We start from the raw sequence: 27851 nt of genomic DNA, 5'->3' as shown, positions 1-27851 counted from the left end.
GTATTCGAGTAAGGAGAAAGAAAAATGTGTTTTGTTGAATTTTCTGTTTGCTCAGGCAAAGTTAGCTATTTGGCTAACAAGGAGCAACAGGGTCAAAGGTGGGGGGATAACAGACCCTTTACTACTGTTTAATGGGATGGTCTCTGCGCGCCTTAGGGTTGAGTTTGAGTTCTATAAAATTATCAAATGTGTTTTGGATATACGGTTGTAGGAGAGGGTTTTTGCGTATGGTGATTTGTATCATGTGGTAGATGGAAAGGTGAGTATGGTACATGTATGCAGTATAGGATATATTTTTATGTATTATTTTATTTTAGGATTGGGGGGGGGGGTGAGTTTTAAATGAATTAAGAATGTTTCAATAAAGAAAGACCAAAAGTCAAGTCTCTCTCTCTCTCTCTCTCTCTCTCTCTCTCTCTCTCTCTCTCTCTCTCTCTCCTCTCTCTCTCTCTCTTCCCATCTTCCTTCCCACCCTTCACTTTCTCTGTCTCTCTTTCATATTGTCCCTCCCAGGCAGCTTGTAAAGCCTCAGTGGTGTTCTGTCACTACTGTGTCATGGCTAACTTCTTCTGGCTCCTGGTGGAGGCCCTCTACCTTAACACCCTGCTCCTCTCCTCCTTCCACCACAGCCGCCGCTGCCTCTGGGGCTTTGGCCTGTTGGGCTGGGGTGAGCACCTCATACATTATCCCTGTCTGTCTGTGTCTGTCTGTGTCTGTAAGTAAGTCCTTTGGTGGGGAGTACAGAGCCATTTGTTTTTGCTCTTCTGGTTCATGCGTGTCACTATTGAAATCCTGTTTGGTATTGATTCCACTCCACGTTTTAAAATGAATTCAAATGAACACAAGGTCAAACATTGCCTGTTCATAAATGGCACAAATAACTCTCTGTCGATAGAGAGGAGTAAACCTGAATAATGCAACAAATGAAGTTAAACTTCGTAGCCCACTGCAATTCCCACTTGTATTTAGTTTTTAAAATAATTATTTTATCCCTTATGTGACTTTAAGGATTTCATGCGGTCTAGTTTTGAATGCATGTTAGTTATTAGTACTAATTGTCTGAGATGAATTGTGAAGGTGCAAAAATCATCCTTTTTTTAGTTTTTCGATTTAACTGAGGCGTGTCATATGAATCAAGAAATTGTGACTTACAAATGATTTGTCTTGCCTCCATATCCCCCAATCTGATCATGATGCACATTTTATTGAGATATTAACATCAGGTGTTCTTCCACTCAGTTAAGCATTTCCTTAAACACATTACTTTTGGTATTTCAATTCTTGCTCCTTAGACATTCAGGTGTATTGAGAATGCACAGGGAGTAGGCTATCAAGGAGTTCCGGTATAAACCTGTGCAGCTACTGAAATTAGTACTTAGTTCTGAATTCTTCATAATTACTCAGTAAGTGCGACATCTCCGCATATAATTGTTGCATCCTGCCTACTACGCCAAAATGTGCATCTCATTATATAATCGCTGTTTAAGTCTCTCATGTTCAGCCGAGCAGCATAAGGCTTTAAACTGACTGGTATAACAAACGTTCCTCTTTCCATCTACACTCACTTTTCCTTTTGAAGTTTATTTCTTGTTTTTTTTTTGTCATTTTCAGGTGTACCCATCGTCTTCATCGTCATATGGATTGGGTCCAGGGTGTATTTTGAGGATACTGAGTGAGTAATTACTCTGTAAATGTACTCTCCCAGTCCTCTATATTTGATAAGCCTTATCGGGTATTATCTTTAATTGAGGCCATTTCCTTTTCTATAGGAAATATTGTTTGTGATTTGAAAGTCACTATTCTCAAAAGGGTTGTACAGTTTTTACATGCAAGTATATTATGCACTGAGAAAGGCTCTTGTTGCTCTTACTCCCACCAGAGACTGAAATAGCAGAAGGGCTTTTATTTACTTTACGGTACTGTACTGTCTGTATCTCTGTTATTGAATTTGGTCTGACCGATCGTTTACCCTCTCCTCCTACAGATGCTGGGACATCAATGAGGACTCTCCCTATTGGTGGATCATCAAAGGGCCAATCGTGTTTTCTATTGGGGTGACTAGGCTCTATGGGGGTATCAGTCATACACAATGTGTGATTGTCTTAAAGGGACATACCGTTTATCTGTTACTAATGTCACAGCGCACTTGTGGTTGTTACTGTATGTGCCTACTTTAAAATAACGTTTTTTTTTTTAAAGGGAACGGTTTTAAGCTTTGATGCCCCATTCTGATATGTCTCCATTGATCTCCGTTGATTCTGGGAGGGATACCATTAGGGCTCTTAACTGTTTGGTTGTGTTTAATTCATTCAGGTGTTTTAGTGTTGTATAAAGATTAAATCTGTTGTTGGGCTTGAACAACCAATAGTCAACACAGCAGGTGGTCCCATCCTATTGAGGCCTGTGTCCTATGCTTCACTGTTGCCATAATGTCAATGCAACCCAGAAATGGATGAATATTGTTTGTTTAGATTTACTTTATTGAATCCTCCTGGGAATATTTGTATTCGGTCTCCCCTATTTTCCAGATTTGTACTGGTGTTGTGTTACTGTAAAGTACTTTATGACAACTGTTGATTAAAAAAAGGGGGGTTTATGGAATGATAGATTAAAAACACAGAGCTTTTTTAGTTGTGTTAAATTGTTTTTCATCGACAGGTCAATTTCATCCTCTTCATGAACATCATCAGAATCCTGATACAGAAACTGAACCCTCGCCTGATCCAGTTCAACAACTCAGATCAGTACAGGTGAGGAGTCTTTTCATTGGATGCTACAAATCAGGAGCAATGTAATTGGACAAAAAGTTTGGTATCCTAGGTCAGTGGAGAGATGGTTTTATCGGGCCCTTCTAATATGAAGTTGTCGGGCAAGAAAAGACAGGGGAGGTGATTTATCTATAGATGATATCATAATGTCTGTCTGCTACATAGAAATGGGAGATCTGAGTCAAGCCAACTTTCTTAGTCTCCATTTTTAGGACACAGACAAAGTCATCATAACCATTATGGGTGATTGAGTATTCTGAGTGGGTTTGCAAAGCCGGAATCTTCAGTTATTTTGGTAATTAAGAAAACATTTGTCTCTCTATCGTAACGTTGGTAATTTATACTTGAATAACTTAGAAAAAATCAATTCATATATAGTATATTGTCTTTAGATATTTGTGTCCATATTGTCCATGAGTTTTTAGTTGATAAACCATATGGTTCAAGTGAAAATAGCCAAATTGATGAAAAAAAGCATCTAATCAACAATGGCATTATTTTCAATACCTCTGCAACCCATCCAACTATTGACTCTTTCACAACTGCCACCAGTTTGATGGCAAAAAACTGACAACAAATACATATTGACATAGTAAAATAAGTAAAAGTGTGTAAATTAAAAATATAAAAGGATATTTCATACTGAAACCCTCATACTAACCACCAATGGTATTCACTAAGTTGATGGTTTATATTTCGGATAATATTTTAAGGCTTTGTCATTCCATTTTTATTTGAAAATCATCTTCATCTTTATTTTACATGTGATTAATGCCCAACAAAGGGCCAGAGACAATTACAGACACCTGTGATAACCTGAAGTACCCAAAAGCGCCACTAGATATCTTGTGATAGACGACATAACAACCTTGAAAGGTACAAACATACTGGTAGTTTACCAGTATAATTGGAAACTTTGCTACCCTAATTCTGAGTACCTTATGCAATGCAGTAGTAGGTAATACAGTTTGTTGCTCAAGCACATTCTGGGTTCACTGAAGTCCAGTCCATTAAGACCATTACTGAAGAGAACAGTATTTTCAGTTGTGTGGCTGCTGCAAGACGCTGGTTAAGTGTACTGCATTTCAGCAGTACATTAGAGAGTCTGAATCGTAATGCGAAAGCACTTTTCTTTTACACTGTTAGGCCTTCTCTAGGGCTGCTTTTAGGGAGTTCAAACACAGATGTCTATTGAAGAGAGCTCTGTTGCACATGAATGAGCGACAGTTGAAGTCGGAAGTTTACGTACTTAGGTTGGAGTCGTTTAAAACTAGTTTTTCAACCACTCCACAAATTTCTTGTTAACAAACTATCGTTTTGGCATGTTGGTTAGGACATCTACTTTGTGCATGAATTTTTCCGACAATTGTTTACAGACAGATTATTTCACTTATAATTCACTGTATCACAATTCCAGTGGGTCAGAAGTTTACATACACTAAGTTGACAGTGCCTTTAAACAGCTTGGAAAATTCCAGAAAATGATGTAATGGCTTTAGAAGTTTCTGATAGGCTAATTGACATCATATGAGTCAATTGGAGGTGTACCTGTGGATGTATACAATAGTACGCATGTATAAACACCATGAGACCACACAGCCGTCATACCACTCAGGAAGGAGAAGTGTTCTGTCTCCTAGAGATTAACGTACTTTGGTGCGAAAAGTGCAAATCAATCCCAGAACAACAGCAAAGGACCTTGTGAAGATGCTGGAGGAAACAGGTACAAGAGTATCTAAATTCAGCAAAATAAGAAACGTCCCTTTTTCAGAACCCTGTCTTTCAAAGATAATTCGTAAAAATCCAAATAACTTCACAGATCTTCATTGTAAAGGGTTTAAACACTGTTTCCCATGCTTGTTCAATGAACCATAAACAATTAATGAACATGCACCTGTGGAACGGTCGTTAAGATCAAATGAAATGTATTTATATAGCCCTTCTTACATCAACTGATGTTACAAGGTGCTGTACAGAAACCCAGCATAAAACCCCAAACAGCAATCAATGCAGGTGTAGAGGCACGGTGGCTAGGAAAAACTCCCTAGAAAGGCCAAAACCTAGGAAGAAACCTAGAGAGGAACCAGGCTATGAGGGGTGGCCAGGCCTCTTCTGGCTGTGCCTGGTGGAGATTATAACAAAACATGGCCAAGATGTTCAAATGTTCATAAATTACCAGCATGGTCAAATAATAATAATCACAGTAGTTGTTGAGGGTGCAACAAGTCAGCACCTCAGGAGTAAATGTCAGTTGGCTTTTCATAGCCGATCATTAAGAGTATCTCTACCGCTCCTGCTGTCTCTAGAGAGTTGAAAACTGCAGGTCTGGGACAGGTAGCACGTCTGGTGAACAGGTCAGGGTTCCATAGCCGCAGGCAGAACAGTTTAAGACACTAAAGCTTACAGATTGTAGGCAATTAAGGTCACAGTTATGACAACTTAGGACACTAAAAAGGCCTTTCTACTGACTCTGAAAAACACAGAAAGAAAGATGCGCAGGGTCCCTGATCATCTGCATGAACGTGCCTTAGCATGCTGCAAGGAAGCATGAGGACTGCAGATGTGGCCAGGGCAATACATTGCAATGTCCTTACTGTGACATGCATAAGGCAGCACTACAGGAAGGCAGGACGGACAGCTGATCGTCCTCGCAGTGGCAGACCACATGTAACAACACCTGCACAGGATCGGTACATCCGAACATCGCACCTGCGGGACAGGAACAGGATGGCAACAACAACTGCCCAAGTTACACCAGGAAAGCACAACTCCTCAGTGCTCAGACGGTCCACAATAGGCTGAGAGAGGCTGGACTGAAGGCTTGTAGGCCTGTTGTAAGGCAGGTCCTCACCAGACATCACTGGCAACAACATCGCCTATGGGGACAAACTCACCATCACTGGACCAGACAGGACTGGCAAAAAGTGCTCTTCACTGAGGAGTTGCGGTTTTGTCTCACCAGGGGTGATGGTCGGATTTGCGTTTATTGTAGAAGGAATGAGCGTTACACCGAGGCCTGTACTCTGGAGCGGGATCGATTTGGAGGTAGAGGGTCCGTCATGGTCTGGGGAGGTGTGTCCAGCATCATTGGACTGAGCTTGTTGTCATTGCGGGAAATCTCAATGCTGTGCGTTACAGGGAAGACATCCTCCTCCCTCATGTGCTACCCTTCCTGCAGACTCATCCTGACAAGACCCTCCAGCATGACCATTGTGCCTTGGTGGAAGAGGAAACATCTCACAGCAAGAACTGGCAAATCTGGTGCAGTCCGTGTGGAGGAGATGCACTGCAGTAATTAATGCAGCTGGTGGCCACACCAGATACTGACTGTTACTTTTGATTTTGACCCCCCCTTTGTTCAGGGACACATTATTCCTTTTCTGTTAGTCACATGTCTGTGGAGCTTGTTCAGTTTATGTCTCAGTTGTTGAAACTTATTATGTTCATACAAATATTTACACATGTTAAGTTTGCTGAAAATACACACAGTTGACAGTGAGAGGACGTTTATTTTTTTGCTGAGTTTAAAACGAGCCCTATATCGACATAACCTGAAAGGTCGCTCAGCAAGGAAGAAGCCACTGCTCCAAATCCGCTTTAAAAAGCCAGACTACGGTTTTCAACTGATCGTACTTTTTGGAGAAATGTCCTCAGGTCTGATGAAACACAAATAGAACTGTTTGGCCATAATGACCATCGTTATGTTTGGAGGAAAAAGTGGGAGGCTTGCAAGCCGAAGAACACCATCCCAACCGTGAAGCATGGGGGTGGCAATATCTTGTTGTGGGGGTGCTTTGCTGCAGGAGGGACTGGTGCACTTCACAAAATAGATGGCATCATGAGGTAGGAAAATTATGTGGTTATATTGGAAGTTAAAGCTAAAGCTTGGTCGTAAAAGGGTCTTCTGAATGGACAATGACCCCAAGCGTACTTCCAAAGTTGTGGCAAAATGGCTTAAGGACAACAATGTCAAGGTATTGGAGTGGCCATCACAAGCCCTGACCTCAAACCTATAGAAAATGTGTGGGCAGAACTGTAAAAGTGTGTGCGAGCGAGGAAGCCTACATACCTGACTCGTTTACACCAGCTTTACAATTTAAAGGCAATGCTACCAAATACTAATTGAGTGTATGTAAACTTCTGACCCAACTTCCCTCTACTATTATTCTGACATTTCACATTCTTAAAATAAAGTGGTGATCCTAACTGACCTAAGACAGGGAATTTCTACTAGGAGTAAATGTCAGGAATTGTGAAAAACTGAGTTTAAATGTATTTGGCTAAGGTGTATGTAAATTTCCCACTTCAACAATACATTAATAGATTTTTCATTGGTAAAACAGTATTAAACTTAGAACTGGAGTTAAAGTTCATTCTTAGTTAATTTCAGTTTCTATAGTTCATTTCGGTTCATTTTAATTTCCTACAGTTCATTTTGGTTCCTATAGATTATTTGTCTGCTGATGGTCTACGTTCTGTAACCGTAGGGCTGCATTCCACTTCTGTAAAATTCACTCCCTACCACTCGCATTGCGAGGTGAAAACAATGGCGGGAATGTCTACCTATCACTTATACATATCCAGTTCCTTTGTATCCGGGAAGGAGAAGTCGTCAAGGTTTGAGGGAAGGGAGCAAGTTTTCATGTGTGCAAGGTCTGATTCACTCACTGAGTCAATGCGGTCTGTCTGTCAACAGATCACCTACACCACTTCACCCCTCCAAAGGCTTTGCAGAGGAAATCCTCATTAGAGGGCAGTGCAGAATAATAGACTTGAGCACTCATGCATATGTAGATCCTGTTATATTCTTAAATAAGGTCAGTCAAGTAGACTGAGGGAAAAATGATTACATGTTTGTGTATCGGTATGCTCCCATACGTAAATGTAAAATTGGCTTTGAAATGCATTCTTGCACACAATCACATGCGTACTCATAAACATGTTAACATGAACAACCCAAGAGCTTGTTACTCAAGCTTATTCTCTCTCTCTTTTCCTCCCTCTCTCTTTCCTCCTCTCTGCCAGACGGCTGACTAAGTCCACTCTCCTCCTCATCCCTCTCTTTGGGAGCCACTACATGGTGTTTAACTTCCTGCCTGACTACTTCCATGTTAGCGTGCGCCTCTGCATCGAGCTCTGCATGGGGTCCTTTCAGGTATTCTAATCCTTTTGCGCACACTCACTCGCTTGGCCTGCACACACAAACAGATTCACGCTCTCTCAGATACTGTACTCACTGGTGAGAGGCTAGCATGTCTTGGGGATATGATATTTGTGCCTTTTTGTAACTTTCTCACTCATCATTATTCAGGATTATTTGTAATCATGGTGGCGTCCACATTCATGTAGTCTTTTGAAACGTATTCTATTCATATTTACAATAAAAGTGACTCCAAAATGACACTATTTTATTTACCATTGATTTCTATTAGGTGCAAAATAATCTGAAACACAACCAAAACTAACCGCAAATTTGTCCAAAAAATGTGTTGAGTCACAAGTTTGTGGTCATTGCGTGCTATAAATATGGAACCAAACACTTACATTTTTACAACTTTTTACACATATACCGTAAGTGAATTTGTCCCAATACTTTTGTCCCCCTAAAATGTATAAGAAGTGCTATAATTACAAAACGGCTCGCCTGATATTAATGAAAATACCCTCAAATTAAAACTGACACACTGCACTTCAACCTCATAGTCAATGTATAATTTCAAATCCAAAGTGCTGGAGTACAGAGTCAAAACAAAACATGTTCACTGTCCCAATACTTTTGGAGCTCACTGTATGTGGTATTTATACACTTTGTCATGAATATGTATATACGTCTAATTTATGTAAACGACTCCTGGCATGGATAGCACTTTTACAGCCAGTAAAACAAAGTAATTGAAAAATAGAACAGTTAACATGAAACGTTTTAGAGAAAGCAAAATGAATGTGGTTTACAGCACCTTCGGTATTCATCCTCCTTGACTTTTCCCACATTTTGTTACGTTACATCCTTATTCTGAAATGGATTAAATAAAACAATTTCCTCATCAATCTACACAACAATACCTCATAATGACGAAGCAAAATCAGGTTTTTAGACATTTTTTCAAATGTATTAAAAACAGAAATACCTTATTTACATAAGTATTCAGACCCTTTGCTATGAGACTCAAAAATGAGCTCCGGTGCGTCCTGTTTCCATTGATCATCCTTGAGATGTTTCTACAACTTGATTGGAGTCCACCTGTGGTAAATTAAATTGATTGGGCATGATTTGGAAAGGCACAAGCCTGTCTATATACTGTAAGGTCCCACAGTTGACAGTTCATGTGAGAGAAAAAAACCAAGCCATGAGGTCGAAGGAATTGTCCTTAGAGCTCTGAGACAGGATTGTGTCGACGCACAGATCTGGGGATGGGTACCAAAACATTTCTGCAGCTTTGAACACAGTGGCCTCAATCATTCTTAAATAGAATCGGGGGAGAAGGGACTTGGTCAGGGCAATCGGGGGAGAAGGGACTTGGTCAGGGAGGTGACCAAGAACCCGATGGTCACTCTGACAGAGCTCTAGAGTTCCTCTGTGGAGATGGGATAACCTTCCAGAAGGACATTCATCTCTGCAGCACTCTACCAATCAGGCCTTTATGGAAGAGTGGCCAGACGGAAGCCACATCACAGCCCGCTTGGAGTTTGCCAAAAGGCATATAAAGACTCTCAGACCATGAGAAACCAGATTCTCTGGTCTGATGAAACCAAGATTGAACTCTTTGGCCTGAATGCCAAGTGTCACGTCTGGAGGAACCCTGGCATCATCCCTATGGGGATGCATGGTTGTGGCAGCATTATGCTGTGGGGGTGTTTTTCAGCAGCAGGGACTGGGAGATTAGTCCGGATCGAGGCAAAGATGAACGGAGCTAATACAGAGAGATCCTTGATGAAAACCTGCTCCAGAGCATTCAAAACCTCTGACTGGGGGCGAAGGTCACCTTCCAACAGGCCAATGACCCTAAGCACACAGCCAAGACGACGCAGCAGTTTCTGAATGTCCTTGAGTGGCACAGCCAGAGCCCCGACTTGAACCCGATCGAACATCTCTGGAGAGACCTGAAAATAGATGTGCCGCAACGCTCCCCATCCAACATGACAGAGCTTGAGAAGATCAGCAGGGGATAATGGGAGAAACTCCACAAATACAGGTGTGCCAAGCGTCATACCCAAGATGGCTCAAGGCTGTAATCACTGCCAAAGGTGCTTCAACAAAATACTAAGTAAAAGGTCTGAATACTTATGTAAATGTGATATTTCTGTTTTTCTTCAAACCAGTTTTTGCTTTGTCATTATGGGTGTAGATTGATGAGGAGAAAAAAACGATTGTATCAATTTTAGAATAAGGCTGTAACCTAACAAAGTGGAAAAAGTCGAGGGATCTGAATACATTCCGAATGCACTGTATCATATACCATTTTATGGCTTTATTTACAATTATACTGCCCACCGTTCTTCTCTTAACTGTTGAGAACATCTGTGTGCTTAATTGTTTTGAATATTGATAGTTGATTATATATCCTCTCTCTTGTAGGGGTTGATTGTCGCAATTCTCTACTGCTTCCTCAACCAAGAGGTGAGTTGTCTTACATTCTACTTTAAAGGCCCAATGCAGCTGTATTTATATCAGTGTCAAACAATTCCTGGGTAACAATGAAGTACCTTACTGTAATGGATTGTCCATTGCTTTTTAGAATGTAGCTAGAATTTTCATGGGAGTGGTCTTATTGGGAAGGGGAAAACTGAAACTAGCTGTTATTGGCAGAGAAGATTGGAACTCTTCGTTATTGGTCTATTAACCTATTGATCTCACAATGATGTCACCATGGAAAGCAGAAACTCCCACACTTGCAAAACCTGCTGATTTAGAAGGTCCTGTGTAGATTGTATTTTCAACCAGCAACTATCAGGAAAATAACACTGATCAAATGTTTTCATACTTTTACAGAGTTAGTTTTATAAAACATAGGAAAAAAACATTTTGAGTGTACTGGGCCTTTAAATACACACCAACCATACTGCTCTGTAGATGTTGCTTTGATATAAAGCATTAGAATAATACAATATAATCGATTTCGCAGGTTTGTATCCAAAGCAACTTACGATACAGTGAGTGCTTACATTTCAGTTTATGTGACCCCAGCAGGAGTGAAACCCACGACGCTTGCATTGCTGTGCACGTTGTCACGCAGTGCTACATGTTCAAATCTGTTTCTCACCATACAAACACACTCAAATGTCTCTTCACCACCATAAATGTGTCTTTCCTCAGCGGGTTGGTTCAGCAGGAGCCAAATCTGCGGGAAGCTTCAAAGTTTCAAATGGAATGGGGAGGGAGGGGGGTTTTGTCTGGGCACTGTGCCCAGGTTAATAAGGCCAAAATGTTGACGTACGAAAGCCTCCAAAAAAGTAAATAAATACATACAGCCGAGATATTAATTCGAAATCAATCATTTCTTTCCATATACACATTTTATATCCATGTTAATATAATCCAGGTTTTATAATCCAAGTTTTTCTGTAGAAAGTGTAGTTAATCACCCACAGACTGGTTTATAATAATGGACTATTCCACCCTGACAGAGTTCACGTGCATTGTTTCACGCGATTTGATTGCAAATGTGACTTTCATTGACATTAAGCTGCAGCAATGAGTCGCTGTCACCGAGTGGGCAGAGAAAAGGAAAAGAAAGAAGGAAGATTTAATTTGAACATAAAAAAGTGATCATAAGTTAACACATTTCTTTAGTAAAAAGACAGTGCTGCTGATAATACCGCCATCGCCGTGGAGGCAGAGGACTGGAAGGGAAACCTGCTGAAGTGCCTATAGAAAATCTACACATCCTTGAACACTCTTCACATTTGGCTGCCTTGATGAAGGAAAAAGGAAACCGCACACTGCTCTTGGTTGTAATCACTGATATTTAATAAGCTTTACGTATCGGCCTCACGGCCTTCGTCAAAGCTCTCATTTGCTCAGTGCCTTTTGAACATTTGGCTGCCTTTTAATGTGATTTTTTTCCTACAGATCTACAGAACCTACTCCACATTTTCAGAGTGGAAAATAAGTTATAGAACATTTTCCTAGACCCCCCCCCCGTCAGTTAATACTTGGTGGAAGCACCTTTAACAGCCAGTACAGCTGTGGATCATTTGGAATAAGATTCAACCAACTTTTAAGGCTACATAAAACACAGTATAGCGAGATCCACCGCATTTAACAATGGCAAGGTGACTAGGAATATGGTCGAATACAAACAGTGTAGTTATTCCCTCCGTAAGGCAATCAAACAGGCAAAACGTCAGTACAGAGACAAAGTGGCGTCGCGATTCAACGGCTCAGACACGAGACGTATGTGGCAGGGTCTACAGACAATCACAAAGGGAAAAGCAGCCACGTCGCGAACACCAACGTATTGCTCCCGGACAAGCTAAACCCCTTCTTTGCCCGCTTTGAAAATTACACAGTGCCACCGACGCGGCCCGCTCCCAAGGACTGTGGGCTCTCATTCTCCGTGGCCACCGTGAGTAAGACATTTAAGCATGTTAACCCTCGCAGGGCTGTCAGCCCAGACGACATCCCTAGCCGGGTCCTCAGAGCATGCGCAAACCAGCTGGCTGGGGTGTTTACGGACATATTCAATCTATCCCTATCCCAGTCTGCTGTCCCCACTTTTTTCAAGATGTCTACCATTGTTCCTGTACCCAAGAAAGCAAAGGTAACTGAACAAAATGACTATGACTAGTGCTTTGAGAGGCTAGTTAAGGATCATATAACCTCTACCTTACCTGGCACCCTAGACCCACTTCAATTTGCTTACCGCCCCAATAGATCCACAGATGATGCACTCACCATTGGACTGCACACTGCCCTATCCCATCTGGATAAGAGGAATACCTACGTAAGAATGCTGTTCATTGACTATAGCTCAGCCTTCAACACCATAGTACCCTCCAAGCTCATCATTAAGCTTGAGTTCCAAACTGCCTCTGGAAGCAACGTTAGCACAATAACTGTTCGTCAGGAGCTTCATGAAATGGGTTTCCATGGCAGAGCAGCCGCACACAAGCCTAAGATCCCCATGTGCAATGCCAAGTGTCGGCTGGAGTGGCGTAACGCTCGCCTCCATTGGACTCTGGAGCAGTGGAAACGCTTTCTCTGGAGTGATGAATCACGCTTCACCATCTGGCAGTCCAACGAATTAATCTGGGTTTGGCGGATGCCAAGATAACACTACCTCCTATGCACCTTTGCATAGTGCCAACTGTAAAGTTTGGTGGAGGAGGAATAGTGGTCTGGGGCTGTTTTTCATGGTTCGGTTTAGGCCCCTTTCAGTGAAGGAAAATCTTAACGCTACAGCATACATTGACATTCTAGACTATTCTGTGCTTCCATCTTTTGTTTCAACAGTTTGGGAAGGCTCTTTCCTGTTTCACTATGACAATGCCCCCATGCACAAAACGAGGTCAATACACATGGTTTGTCGAACGGTGTGGAAGAACTTGACTGTCCTGCACAGAAACCTGACCTCAACCCCATCGAACACCTTTGGGATAAATTGGAACACAAATTTTGGATTGAGATATTCAACAAGCAGCATTACTTTTGGTAATATAGTGTATATATACAGTGCTTTCTGAAAGTATTCAGACTCCTTGACTTTTTCCACCTTTTGTTACCTTACAGCCTTATTCTAAAATGGATTAAATATACAGTACCAGTCAAAGGTTTTGACACACCTACTCATTCCAGGGTTTTTATTTATTTGGACTATTTTCTAGATTGTAGAATAATAGTGAAGACTTCAAAACTATAAAATAGCACATATGGAATCATGTAGTAACCAAAAAAGAGTTGGGTCATTGGATTATTTTGATTATTTGGTGTTGCGAGTGCGCTGAGAGTCGGGAAGCAAGTACAGGTAGTAAGTGTTTTAATAAATAAACAAAAGACAAACAACGCACCGACATGAAAACAGAGTCAATAACACCTGAGGGTAGAGCCACTGGGAGTGATGGATATAGGGCAGATAATCAAGGAGGTGATGGGAGTCCAGGTGAGTGTCATGAGGCGCTGGTGCGCTTGACGATGGTGACAGGTGTGCGGGATAATCAGCAGCCTGATGACCTAGAGGCCGGAGAGGGAGTTGATCTTTTAACACAAGCTTCTTTCAAGGCCAGTAATATGGACTGAATGCAACGTTGTTGATCCCTTTGTTTTTTCAAGTATTGTGGTGGCAGCATCATGTTATGGATATGCTGGTCACCGGCAGGGACTGGGGAGTTTTCTGCGGGACAATTACACATAGTTTTATGCAAAAGACACTCCAGAATGGCTTTCCGATTAGGTGTTGAGTGTTCGTGAGTGGTCTAGTCTCAGTCCTGACTTAAATTAGCTTCAAATAAAATCAGAGACGAGGTTTAAATATCACCGTCCATCAATGATCCCCAACCAAACTTGCTGAGCCTGAGCAATTTTGAGGAGAAAAAAACAGTGGATCTATTATGCCCTGAGAGTTTGCAAAGTTTATTCTTAATTCAAATGATTCACAGTTGCAATGGCTGCCAATGGTGCGTCCACCTAGTAGTAACTTAGTGGTGTGGAGCCCATGATATATTAATTTGACATTTATCTTAATTGAAACATTTTTCTATAACTTTCTTTTTGTTTGTGTAGATCTGAAGGAAACAAATTCAATTACATTTTAAGCCAGAAAAATGTGATTTTTTTTTTTAAGGCGGTGTAGAATTTCTATAGGCACTGTATCTGATGTTGTCTGGCCAAAAAGAGTATGGCATGTCATACTCTTTTTGACCAGACAGCATCTGATACATGGGCTACATATAGTAAGACAGAGGGGCGCTGTTTCGGTCACTCAGATTCTTTCTCCCGTGAGACAGTTTCAGCCACTTGGTGGGTGCACAGTTCACGGTTTCGGTTACTGGAATTATTTTTGGCTGAACTTGCGAAGGCAACCTACTTTTTGAAGTGATTTGTTTGACAATCAGATGAAAACATCATGACTGGTTGTGCTCATGACACATTTGAAAGGTAATGCAACCATGTCTTTTTAATATAAAACCTATTTTAAAAAGTTGTACATAGGAGAGGGGGTGAGGGGTCTATAGGGGGTTTATAGAAGGAAACAGCACATCAGAAACACCTCCGTCCATCCATCCGTCAACAACACTGAAATTGGCTGCTTTTGGAGGTCATACAGTGTGTACTCTGGTTCTACAATCTAAGGTCTTTGGGCGTGTGTCTGTTTCTATCAGGTCCAGAAGGAGATCCATATGAGGTGGCTGAGGTGGCAGGATAACAGCTACGGTGTGGTACTGCCCGGTGCCAAGGGTAGTCAGATGGACACACCGTTCTAGTGCTCTTCATCCACCTCTCCTCTTCCTCTCCAACCTCTGTGTTTTTAATGAGTGTCTTTCGTCGAGGGGTTGGAATAAAGCGGAAGACAAGATTCCATTGGATATCTGTTTACATTGGACAATAAAGTAATGTTCTTCTTCTCCTTCCTGTGACCTCCACACATTGATAATGTACTTTTAGGAGCGACTGCTGTACATTGTGTCCTTGAAACCTACGATGTCCTCTCCTCTCTCATCACAATCTCATTTCTAAAGGGACCACCATTGAGCTCATCCATTGTGTCCAGCTCGAGTTGAACTGTTTGGCGCATTGTGAAATTCTCCTCCTCCTCCTCCTCCTCCTCTTCCTCTTCCACTCAGCATCATCTATGGTTTTGTTACATTGAAGGACAATGGAAGTCTATCTCTCTGTAGCTCTGGTCCAGGGCCTTACCTTACGTTCTCTGTGGTACTACACCACGTTTTGATGTGTTTTTAGCAAGTCAATATGATTGACCTTCTACTGGAAAATAGATGGTTTTATGTATTAGACGTGCCCCCTGTTTTTCAGGTTTTATTAGAATATTATCTTATGATGTGTGTGTTGCATTCTGTGTTTTAGTGCCTTTTTGTTTGTGTGTTTCTCTCTTTTTGTGTGTGTGTGTGTGTGTGTGTGTGTGTGTGTGTGTGTGTGTGTGTGTGTACGCGCATGGCCATTGCTCCAATGCCATAGATTCTGTATGTAGTATTAGGTCCCCTTGAGGTCCTTTGATATGGCTTTTTATGGCTATTGACCATAAGCAGGAGAAACACACTGCAGGATAGAAATTCATTAGCTTCTAGCTGTGAAATGGGGCCATTTCTACTATGAAAATAAATATGGCTACACGTGCAATGCAGATACCATGCCAACTGCATTGTCTGCTGATGTTTAATTTTTTTTCTACTTAGGGTCAAATTATGTTTGAATAAAGCTGTGTGCTTTAACGTAGGCTGAATGTGATGCATAACGAAACAGAATTCTAAACAGAAGAATGTGGTGTCTCTTGAAATAAAGCTACATTTATACTTGAACAGGCTATTGTATTTGCAAGGATCGATGGTGTCTTCTAAGAGTATCAATCTCACTGCCGTCAAGTGGGGATTCGTATTGCAAGACAATTTACGACAATTCTACAACCTATCTGAAGTGAGCTGGGTCTTTCCAGGAAATGAGTACCTTTTAGCATCCCTTTATGTTAAGTAGAAAATGTGTACCAATATTGAATTTTAAAAGCCTGTTACATTGATTGAAGTGCCCTTTACTATAAACCACAGTTTTCTAAAGCTTGCATTCAATTAAGGCTTTAGTTTAGTTTCACTTGCACTTATTCTAAATGCTAACATTTTAGCATTTGTGGCACAAATCCCATTCAAGTCCTGGTACCGACATTAGCATATTTTTGCGCATCATATCCAAATCATCCAAAAGTATCTAAAATTGATAGTGAAGCTCCACAAAGTCACTTATAGAGAGATACGAACATGATGTGCAAAGACGTGTATAAAATCAGTACCATGTCTTTAATTGGATTTGTGCACAAATGCTAAAAAGTTAGCATTTGGGAACAGTGCCAGGGAAACTAAACCACAGCATGGATTGCTGTCAAACCTTGTCCATAGACTGTTTACAGGGTAAGGAAACTAATGTGAACTTTGTAATTTGGGTGAACTATGCCTTTAAGATGAAATCTTCAATCAGTCAACAGTGAACCATGTTACTTTATTTGGCACTTATTAGTATTGTTTATTTTATTAACAACTGTGTGGCCAAACACGACACCAATACCACCATTAAGTTTTCTGTTGACACAACAGTGGTAGGCCTGATCACCGACAACGATGAGACGGCCTATAGGGAGGAGGCAGTTTGGTGCCAGGACAACAACCTCTCCCTCAATGACAAAGAAGCTGATCGTGGACTACAGGAAAAGGTGGGCCAAACAGGCGCCCATTAACATCGACGGGGCTGTACTGGAGCGGGTCAAGAGTTTCAAGTTTCTTGGTGTCCACATCACCAACAAACTATCATGGTCCAAACATACCAAGACAATGGTGAAGAGGGTACGACAAAATCTTTTCCCCCTCAGGAGACTGAAAAGATTTGGCATAGGCCCCCAGAGCCTCAAAAGTTTCTACAGCTGCACCACCGGTTGCATCACCGCCTGGTATGGCATCTGCTCGGTATCTGACTGTAAGGCGCTACAGAGGGTAGTGCGAATGGCCCAGTACATCACTGGGGCCAAGCTTCCTGCCATCCAGGACCTATATAATAGGCGGTGTCAGAGGAAAGCCCATAAAACTGTCAGAGACTCCAGTCACCCAAGTTAGAGTGTTTTCTCTGCTAACGCATGGCGAGCGGTACCGGAGGGCCAAGTCTAGGACCAAAAGGCTCCTCAACAGCTTCTACCCCCAAGCCATTAGACTGCTGAACAATTCATAAAATTTGCCACCAGACAATTTACATTGACATTGCCCCCACCTACATGTACAGATTACCTCAACCCCTGCACACTGACTCGGTACCGATGCCCCCTGTATATAGCCTCATTATTGTTAAAATTAGGTGAAATCAAAAGTTTGTTATGACCAAGTTATATTTCTTAAAAGGCACCGAATTGTTGGAATGACCCAGCTGGCAACCGGAGAGTTGTTGGCATCAACATATCAGGGGCTGCATACTGCCGTTGTGCCCTTGAGCAAGGGACCTACGCCCAAACTGCCCATGGGTCTTTGCTTTGGGGCGCTGCTCTGAGGCTTACCCTCGCTGTAGGCCCACTTCTGATGTAGGGTATATTGTGCAAGCAACCCAACAGTTAGATTAATACATATCTATTCTCTTCCAATAAATTGAAATGCTATTTTATCCTACCAATGTTTTCTGCCGCGCTCTCGGCATAACTCCCTTTCCACACTATAGTGTATGACCTCAATCAAAAGTTCAGACAGGGGACGCCGCGCCCTCAGGCAGCACTCAGAAGGAGAGCGATTTAGCTTGTTGTTCCTCCACTGCGGTTTGGGATTTAAGGAATGGGAAGTATAGAATTCTAGGACAGGATGTGGAGGAGTACAGCACAGCCCCTTACGTCGCGTTGCTGGATTGGTTTTTGAGGAAAGACAACTCCACACTATTTATCCCGCATCTGGAGGAGACCGTGGAAGAAACGCGTAAATTGAAACCTCGCTCATCCAGTGGACCCAAATCGACTTTATCTGTTACTGGTAAGCAACTTTATTTGATTGCATGTTTTGCTTTCTCTATACATGTCCATTTCAAACGCATTTACATGGTGCGATCTGGGATAATAACTGAATACGACTGTAACTGTAGGTTATGATTTCACGTCTGATCCGCAGTTATTGGAAGTTTTGTAGGACACTTCTTGTTATTAGGCTATAGTCTATGGGTGTCGGGCAGGACATCGTATTTGGACTGCTATACCCTGAAGAGATGCGTGAAGATATTGCGCAAACGAGTTCCAAACTGGAAACAGCGGGAGGGATAATTTATTTCTGGGCATGGGCATTCAGAATAGAAAAGGCAAAGTTATTATTATGCACACAGTTCAAAATACTTTTCCATTTCATTGCATCGCGCCAGACGCACCTTAAGTGGAAACACGTTTATTTTCTTCTGGATAGTGACGCGGGCGTGTCATGGAGAAAGAACAAGAACGGAAGATGGTTAATAACAGGGTCTATCTACTCTGCTGTCTCTTCATCTAGCTTTGTAGCCAGTGTTACATGTCTAGACATGATGTCTGTAAACCTACCCCCAGCAGTTTAAATGGGTCGAATCTCTTGTCTGCTCAACTCAGCTGTTGGTTGTTGTATTCCATAGTATGGAGGGAGCCCCTTAGGGGTCATGGTCATTTTTTATTCGTTCCCTCAATATAAAAAAAATTATTCCCTCAATAATTCCCTCAATATAAAAAAGTGTTCCCTCAATTTATTAATTTGTTCCCTCTGACCGAGTGCATGTCCATGTCATGCATTGATCAAAGTTAATTTAATTATACTTCAATCTGGACGTGAAATACAAATATCTTCTTAATTGTTTGAATGTATTATTGAGATCATCTCGTTCATTTACATAGTTTTTACTCCCTTTTCAGAACCATGATTGATATGGCTGACTTGATGAATGATAGTTCAAATGACAAGCTACTCTTGATTCCTTGTGGGTTTGTGTAGCCTGTCTCTATAAGAAAAGCATTCTCATTATGTAGAATCAGTGGTGGAAAAAGTACCTAATTGTCATACTTGAGTAAAAATAAATATACCTTAATAGAAAATGACTCGAGTAAAAGTGAAAGTCACACAGTAAAATCCTACTTGAGTAAAAGTCTAAAAGTATTTGGTTTTAAATGTACTTAAGTGTCACAAGTAAATGTAATTGCTAAAATATACTTAAGTAGGTAAGTAAAAGTGCAAATCATTTCAAAAATCTTTTTTTAAATTTATGAATAGCCAGCGGCACTCTTAACACTCAGACATCATCATTTACAAACAAAGTATGTCTTTAGTGATCCGCCAGATCAGAGGCAGTAGGAATGACCAGGGATGTTCTCTTGAGAAGTGTGTGAATTACAAAAATGTTCTGTCCTGCTAAGCATTCAAAATGTAATGAGTCTTTTTGTGTGTCAGGGAAAATGTATGGAGTAAAAAGTACATACATTTCTTTAGGAATGTAATGAAGTAAAAGTACAAGTTTATGCTGAAAGACAAATATAAAGAAAATATATATCGTAAAGTACAGATACCCCGCAAAAGACGACTTAAGTAGTATTTTCAAGTATTTTTACTTAAGTACTTTACATCACTGTGTGCAATGATGGTCCCATTCCCACTTCCCAGCAAGCACATAACATTCTGAGAACCATATGTCTCTTAGAGCTTGTTGAGTGGGTAGTTGTCCTATGGTTAGTTTGCATACAACCTTCCCATAACATTCCCTACAGGTTTTTGTTATGGTTGTATTTAAAGTCATGTTCTCAGAACGTTAAGAAACAGTGCTGTTCCGTGGGAAGTACTTAAGCATAATGTTTCCTCATGGTTCTATTTAAAGTCATGTTCTCAGAACATTAAGAAAACGTTCCATAAAAACCACAAGAGATCATTAGTAACGTTCAAAGAATGTCATTTAAAAAATATATACGTTCCGTTCTCACGATCAACAAAACTCTACTGTCCTCTGCCTTGTAATCTTAATGAGTGCTTGTTTCCTTTGCAATAAGGTATGTTTGAAAAGACTCAAATTAAGAGCTTTGTTTGAGTAAAAAAAAACATGGTATGTAAGCGCCATTCTGGTGACGCAACGGACTAATTCAATGGATAGAGAGCAGACGATCATAGTTTTGAATCTCACTGACGCCGTGCCACCATAAATAATACATGTGTTTGCATGATTAATGCCTAAGCAAATTCATTTCAAAGTATCCTATCTGTGCTTGGAGAAAACAGTTAACTTAATCTAGCAGGGTAATTAAACATCTTAATGAAACATGCTCTCTATAACGTTATTTAATTACCTTCAAATAACCTAGAATTTCCGCTCTCAGAACGTCAATAACACCTCCCAGGTTCAGTGAACCATAGAAAAACATTCTCAGAACCTTGCTGCAACCTAAAAATGTACATTCTCAGAAAAGGCTAAATGTTGACTTCAGTAATCAGAACATTTTTAAAAAAAACGTTCAGTTCTAACAGTCAGAAAACGTATGGCTTCTTTCCCAGAACCAATGGGAAACCAAAAATGTAAGTTCCCACAGAACTTCCAAGGAACCAAATGTGCTGGATTGGCCGATAGACTAACATATTGCAGCCTTAATGTAATTCTACTCACTGGGCATCAACGTTGTTTACATGTCATTTCAATGAAATGACTTTGAACCAACGTGGAATAGACGTTAAATTGACGCCTGTTCCCAGTGGGTATTTAGGTAATTACATGCTTGAAATGGGGATGATCACTAACCATTCAACAGCTTATTTCCATTTTCAGTGTTTTCCTATGCCTCTGAATCAAAAGGGCAAACGTTAGTAACGGTTCTTTAGATACCTACACTGGCAATTAGCTAATTTCCCAGTGAACATATTGTCATCACAACAAAGCAAATAGCTTTAGTTATGAACAAAGAGCCAGAGCCACTTTAAACCATCTTTCTGTGCCTGGTAGGCTATGTTCACCTGGCTATAGCGCAGGGATGAGTGGGCATCATTTCACCTATTAACACCGAAGCACAAACAATGTCCATGCCTTTCCTTTTTGCCTCCTATGAGTCATATGCACGATTGTGAACATAAACACATCCAGGAGCTTGGCTGCGCCATGTCTTGCTGGACGTACAGTACCATTTGAAAAGTTTGGACACACCAACTCATTCAAGGGTTTTTCTTTATTTTCACTATGTTCTACATGGTAGAATAATAGTGAAGACATCACAACTATGAAATAACACATATGGAATCATGTAGTAACTAAAAAAGTGTTAAACAAAGCAAAATATATTTTATATTTGAGATTCTTCAAAGTAGCCATAATTTGCCTTGATGACAGCTTTGCACACTCTTGGCATGCTCTCAACCAGCTTCACCTGGAATGCTTCTCCAACAGTCTTGAAGGAGTTCCCACATATGCTGAACACTTGTTGGCTGCTTTTCCTTCACTCTGCGGTCCAAGTCATCCCAAACCATCTCAATTGGGTTGAGGTCGGGTGATTGTGGAGGCCAGGTCATCTGACGCACCACTCCATCAATCTCCTGTGTGGTTAAATCGCCCTTTACACAGCCTGGAGATGTGTTGGGTCATAGTCCTTTTGAAAACATATGATAGTCCCACTATGTGCAAACCAGATGGGATGGCGTATTGCTGCAGAATGCTGTGGTAGTCATGCAGGTTAAGTGTGTCTTGAATTCTAAATAAATCACAGACAGTGTCACCAGCAATACACCCCCACACCATCACACCTCCTCCGCCATGCTTCACAATGGGAACTACACATGTGGAGATCATCCGTTCACCTACTCTGCGTCTCACAAAGACACGGCGGTTGGAACCAAAAATCTCAAATTTGGACTCATCAGACCAAAGGACAGATTTCGACCAGTCTAATGTCCTTTGCTCATGTATCTTGGCCCAAGCAAGTCTCTTCTTCTTATTGGGGTTCTTTAGTAGTGGTGTCTTTGCAGCAATACGATCATGAAGGCCTGATTCACGCAGTCTCCTCTGAAGAGTTGATGTTGAGATGTCTGTTATTGGAACTCTGTGAAGAATTTATTTGGGCTGCAATTTCTGAGGCTCGTAACTCTAATGAACTTATTGTCTGCAGCAGAGGTAACTCTGGGTCTTCCTTTCCTGTGGCGGTCCTCATGAGAGCCAGTTTCATCATAGCGCATGATGGTTTTTGCGACTGCACTTGAAGACACTTTGAAAGTACTTGACATTTTCCAAATTGACTGACCTTCATGTAATTTCTCTTTGCTTATTTGAGCTGTTCTTGCCATAATATGGACTTGGTCTTTTACCAAATAGGGCTGTGTTCTGAATACCACCCCTACGTTATCACAACACAACTGATTGGCTCAAACGTATTAAGAAGGTAAGACATTCTTTAAACTAACTTTTAACAAGGCACACCTGTTAATTGAAATGGATTCCAGGTGACTACCTCATGAAGCTGGTTGAGAGTATGCCAAGTGTGTGCAAAGCTGTCGTCAAGGCAAAGGGTGGCTACTTTGAGGAATCTCAAATAGAAAATATATTTTGCTTTGTTTAATGTGTATATAAAGCATGAGCTATTCATAAACATTGATCATATGTATTAGTATACCTATATGTCACCCCCCCCCCAAAAAAAAAGTTAACTATGTTTTGAAAAGTGACTTTATTACTATCATTATGATTGGTATTCTGCAGTCTAATTAACCCAATCACCTGTCCACCTCTTTCCTTCTGCGTGTCAAGTTGTTGCCCTGCTTGTGATGTATTTAACTCTCCATCTTCCCCATAGGGTCAGGAGAGGATGCCACGCCCTCGGACTCACCTTCTGGTGCTGCTGGCAGCGATATGTGTGGCAGAGCCCTTTACTACCACCCCCAATGGCAGCGACAACGAGGTCTTGAAACACACAGAGGCGTCACTCACCAAGAGCCAGGTCAGTGACTATCTATGTGTCTGGGACCCTCTTCCACATCAGGGCCAGAATTTGCTAGGCTGGTTAAACCAGACTGAACATGGCGCTGAACATGGTGAAACGTTTCTTCATTAAAGCAATGTTAGAACATTATTGTCTGTCAAGACATTTGGAAGTCGGCTGAAGCTAAATCCTAAACCCTGGGCGCCAGGCTGATGGATCTGTGGGAAACTTTTGAATTAAGATTTTAGGTGACGTGATGCGACATGTTGCGCAGTGACTTGGTTGTCAACGTTTTCTCTGCGGCTTTTCATTCGCTGAGTAAAGCATATCACCCGATACTCTCCTGCTTTTTGAGTTGAAGTGGTGCGAGTCATTTTGAGTAGACCTATTCCTTTCTTCCTCTCTTCTCAGAACCTAGAGATTGAGAACGCCATTGGGAACTTTAGCAGAACCGAGCAGGGGGGTGGACCAGCCGCAAGTGAGTGTCTCAAGATATTGAGCCTATTATTATGTTGTTGAATACTGAGCATCTGTAATCTTCTTGTCTATCTTCTTTTCCTTCTGTCTCTCTCTACCGCTCTCTCCCTGCCACCCGCCTTTCCCCTCCACTTACTGCATCTCCGTATTCTCCTCTGATCCATCTCTTTTTTCCTCAGCCCCGGCAGCCTCGTTCAACACCACATCTACCCCAGCCCCAGCTCCTACCCCCACCCCTCAGTGCCCAGGTAATCAGGTAGTGTTGGTGGGCAGCGAGGGCTGTGGATGCCCTGTTGGCATGGTGAATGTGGCAGGAGAGGACTGCACCTGCCCTGTGGGTTACACTCTGCAGCGAGCAGCAGGGTGCCTTGGTGAGTCCATAGACTTGTACTAGAAAGCTCCTATTACTTCCAAATGGTGAAAGCCCTCAATGGCACTGCCAACATGCTTTGGTCCAAGTGCACCCTCTGTCTAACTCAGTAAAGAGCAGACTCCTACAGTGCGCGAGTGGTATGGTCTGTGCCACTTTTAAACATGGAATCTACTGTGCTGCTCTTTTATATTGCATCTCTCGTTCTGTATCAGATGTAGATGAGTGTAAAGGGGAGGGGCCAGGGCCATGCAGTCTCCATGCCGACTGCACAAACACACCCGGCTCATACCTGTGCAAATGTCTTCGTGGTTACCTGATGGGTGCAGGAGGATGCCAAGGTGAGTGTGTGTTTGGTTTTAGAGTTATGTGATATTCTCTGTGTGTGTGTGTGTGTGTGTGCTTATTCATGTGTGTGTTTCAGATATTGATGAGTGTGCTCTAGCTGAAGTGACCGGGCTGCAGGCGTGTGGGTCTGGGGCAGACTGCAGGAACACCCTTGGATCCTTCTCATGTTTCTGTCCAGTTGGATACGTTATGGCTCTTGACGGACACAGTTGTGTGGGTGAGGTCTTTGTTACATGAGGGAACATTATCTGTGTGTGTGGACGTGTTTAAGGATACTTGTGGAGACCAGAAGTCCAAAGAAAAATGTTATTTCTAGGGGGTTTAGGGTTAAGGTTAGTATTAGTGTCTGAATTGTGTGTCCACAAGGTCAGTTGTGCAAGACTGTATGTGTGTGTGTGCACTTTTTTAGATATTGATGGGCGAATGATAGAGAATGATATATGTATATTTGTCTCAGACGTTGATGAGTGCAGCTTTGAGGAGCAGTGTCGCAGGGAGCTGGGGAACGTGTGTGTGAACACCCCTGGTAGCTTCGTGTGTCAGTGTCAGCCTGGCTTCAGAGCAGAGGTCCCAGCCTGCATCGGTGAGTTCTCTTGTGGTTGCTGTCATTGTTTCTTCAGTATGTGCCAATCTTATTCAGACTGAGGCTGACAATGTAATTCAATTTTGTGAACGAATCGGATTGTCCGAAGCGTCGAACACAGGCGGTTGGCATAAAATGAACAGACCAGGGGCAGTGGTTCCTTTTCCGTTGTATCGTTTTACTAAAACGGGCCTTCTCTCGCCCGACAACATAACTCCAGTACAAGGAACGTTGAAACACCAGCGTAACAAAACAAATCAACAGAAACTAAGCCGTTGACCAAAAGGCCGTGGCTGAAGAAGAAAGCAAAACAACAAACGGCTACTCCCGTCTTAGACTATCGTCGACACGTAACAGTTCCAGGGGGAACGCTTCTCTCTGCCTAAAGCCTTGCCTCAGTTAACAGAGAGACAAGGTGCCCAGTCACAGAAGCTTTCTCTGAGGTTGAAAAATCTGACGTCCTCACAGGTCCCCGTCTCTACTCTCAATCGTCCCCCAGCTCCTCTCCTGGCACACCGATACAGGAGGAAGGCACAAAGCAATTAGTGGGCCCAGCTGTGTACTAATTGGCTTTACACTGAGTACCCATGCCCTGAGGAGGGTGCTGTCGTGTTGTCTTCCTCCGGCTGGTCATTGAACTCTCACAGTATATTAAAGGCCCAGTGGAGTGTATTTTACAGTATATATTATATACATTCCCACTCTATGAGGTTGGAATAATACTGTGAAATTGTAAAAATGATGATAATGGCCTTTTAGTGTAAGAGCTGTTAGTGTCCAAACCTCTCTGCAGCAAAACGGCTACTTTTCAGTTTTCCCCTCCCCACTCAGAACACTCCCAGAGAGTCCCAGCAAATTCTTGCTTGAGAAAGAGTTAGGTAATACTAGTTAGGTAATACTGTTATAATATCACATGATACCATCAGTTAGGTAATACTGTTATAATACCACATGATACCATCAGTTAGGTAATACTGTTATCATACCACATGATACCATCAGTTAGGTAATACTGTTATAATACCATATGATACCATCAGTTAGGTAATACTGTTATAATACCACATGATACAATCAGCTAGTTGTTACTGTTATAATACCACATTATACCATCAGCTAGCTGTTACTGTTATAATACCACATGATACCATCAGCTAGTTGTTACTGTTGTAATACCACATGATACCATCAGTTAGGTAATGCTGTTATAATACCACATGATACCATCAGCTAGTTGTTACTGTTATAATACCACATGATACCATCAGCTAGTTGTTACTGTTGTAATACCACATGATACCATCAGTTAGGTAATACTGTTATAATACCAAATGATACCATCAGCTAGTTGTTACTGTTGTAATACCACCTGATACCATCAGTTAGGTAATACTGTTATAATACCATATGATACCATCAGTTAGGTAATACTGTTATAATACCATATGATACCATCAGTTAGGTAATACTGTTATAATACCACCTGATACCATCAGTTAGGTAATACAGTTATAATACCATATGATACCATCAGTTAGGTAATACTGTTATAATACCATATGATACCATCAGCTAGTTGTTACTGTTATAATACCACATGATACCATCAGTTAGGTAATACTGTTATAATACCATATGATGCCATCAGTTAGGTAATACTGTTATAATACCATATGATACCATCAGTTAGGTAATACTGTTATAATACCACCTGATACCATCAGTTAGGTAATACTGTTATAATACCATATGATACCATCAGTTAGGTAATACTGTTATAATACCACCTGATACCATCAGTTAGGTAATACTGTTATAATACCATATGATACCATCAGTTAGGTAATACTGTTATAATACCACACGATACCATCAGTTAGGTAATACTGTTATAATACCACATGATACCATCAGTTAGGTAATACTGTTATAATACCATATGATACCATCAGTTAGGTAATACTGTTATAATACCACCTGATACCATCAGTTAGGTAATACTGTTATAATACCATATGATACCATCAGCTAGGTAATACTGTTATAATACCACCTGATACCATCAGTTAGGTAATACTGTTATAATACCATATGATACCATCAGTTAGGTAATACTGTTATAATACCACCTGATACCATCAGTTAGGTAATACTGTTATAATACCATATGATACCATCAGCTAGTTGTTACTGTTATAATACCACATGATACCATCAGTTAGGTAATACTGTTATAATACCACCTGATACCATCAGTTATGATACCATCAGTTAGGTAATACTGTTATAATACCACATGATACAATCAGCTAGTTGTTACTGTTATAATACCACATGATGCCATCAGCTAGTTGTTACTGCTATAATACCACATGATACCATCAGTTAGGTAATACTGTTATCATATACCACATGATACAATCAGCTAGTTGTTACTGTTATAATACCACATGATACAATCAGTTAGGTAATAGTGTAATAATACCACAATATACCATCAGTTAGGTAATACTGTAATAATACCACATGATACCATCAGCTAGTTGTTACTGTTATAATACCACATGATGCCATCAGCTAGTTGTTACTGTTATAATACCACATGATACCATCAGTTAGGTAATGCTGTTATAATACCACATGATACCATCAGTTAGGTAATAGTGTAATAATACCACAATATACCATCAGCTAGGTAATACTGTAATAATACCACATGATACCATCAG

The 27851-nt window shown here is 41.2% G+C and overlaps 2 protein-coding genes across 6 annotated transcripts in view; both read left to right on the top strand.

Annotated features, from left to right (window-relative positions):
* Positions 1-16241, top strand: part of LOC118387434 (growth hormone-releasing hormone receptor) — a 56350-nt gene extending 40109 nt beyond the window's left edge. For 4 of the 5 annotated variants that reach the window (XM_035775797.2, XM_035775807.2, XM_035775784.2 and 1 more), the window contains exons 7-13: positions 514-667; positions 1612-1672; positions 1985-2054; positions 2659-2750; positions 7794-7923; positions 10345-10386; positions 15087-16241. In XM_035775797.2, the coding sequence (XP_035631690.1) occupies positions 514-667; positions 1612-1672; positions 1985-2054; positions 2659-2750; positions 7794-7923; positions 10345-10386; positions 15087-15188 (651 nt within the window). In that variant the 3' untranslated portion in view covers positions 15189-16241. The remainder of the gene's footprint in view (positions 1-513; positions 668-1611; positions 1673-1984; positions 2055-2658; positions 2751-7793; positions 7924-10344; positions 10387-15086) is intronic. The other variant, XM_035775817.2, reaches the window with a different exon arrangement.
* Positions 16242-18180: 1939 nt separating this feature from the next.
* Positions 18181-27851, top strand: part of si:ch211-221n20.8 (neurogenic locus notch homolog protein 3) — a 36437-nt gene continuing 26766 nt past the window's right edge. The window contains exons 1-7 of the mRNA XM_035775772.2: positions 18181-18428; positions 23219-23362; positions 23756-23822; positions 24001-24192; positions 24407-24532; positions 24616-24756; positions 24997-25122. Of these exons, the coding sequence (XP_035631665.2) occupies positions 23231-23362; positions 23756-23822; positions 24001-24192; positions 24407-24532; positions 24616-24756; positions 24997-25122 (784 nt within the window). The 5' untranslated portion in view covers positions 18181-18428; positions 23219-23230. The remainder of the gene's footprint in view (positions 18429-23218; positions 23363-23755; positions 23823-24000; positions 24193-24406; positions 24533-24615; positions 24757-24996; positions 25123-27851) is intronic.

This window comes from Oncorhynchus keta, chromosome 1 (assembly GCF_023373465.1).
Source record: "Oncorhynchus keta strain PuntledgeMale-10-30-2019 chromosome 1, Oket_V2, whole genome shotgun sequence".
Lineage (NCBI taxonomy): Eukaryota > Metazoa > Chordata > Actinopteri > Salmoniformes > Salmonidae > Oncorhynchus > Oncorhynchus keta.
This window is presented reverse-complemented; position numbering and strand designations above follow the sequence as displayed.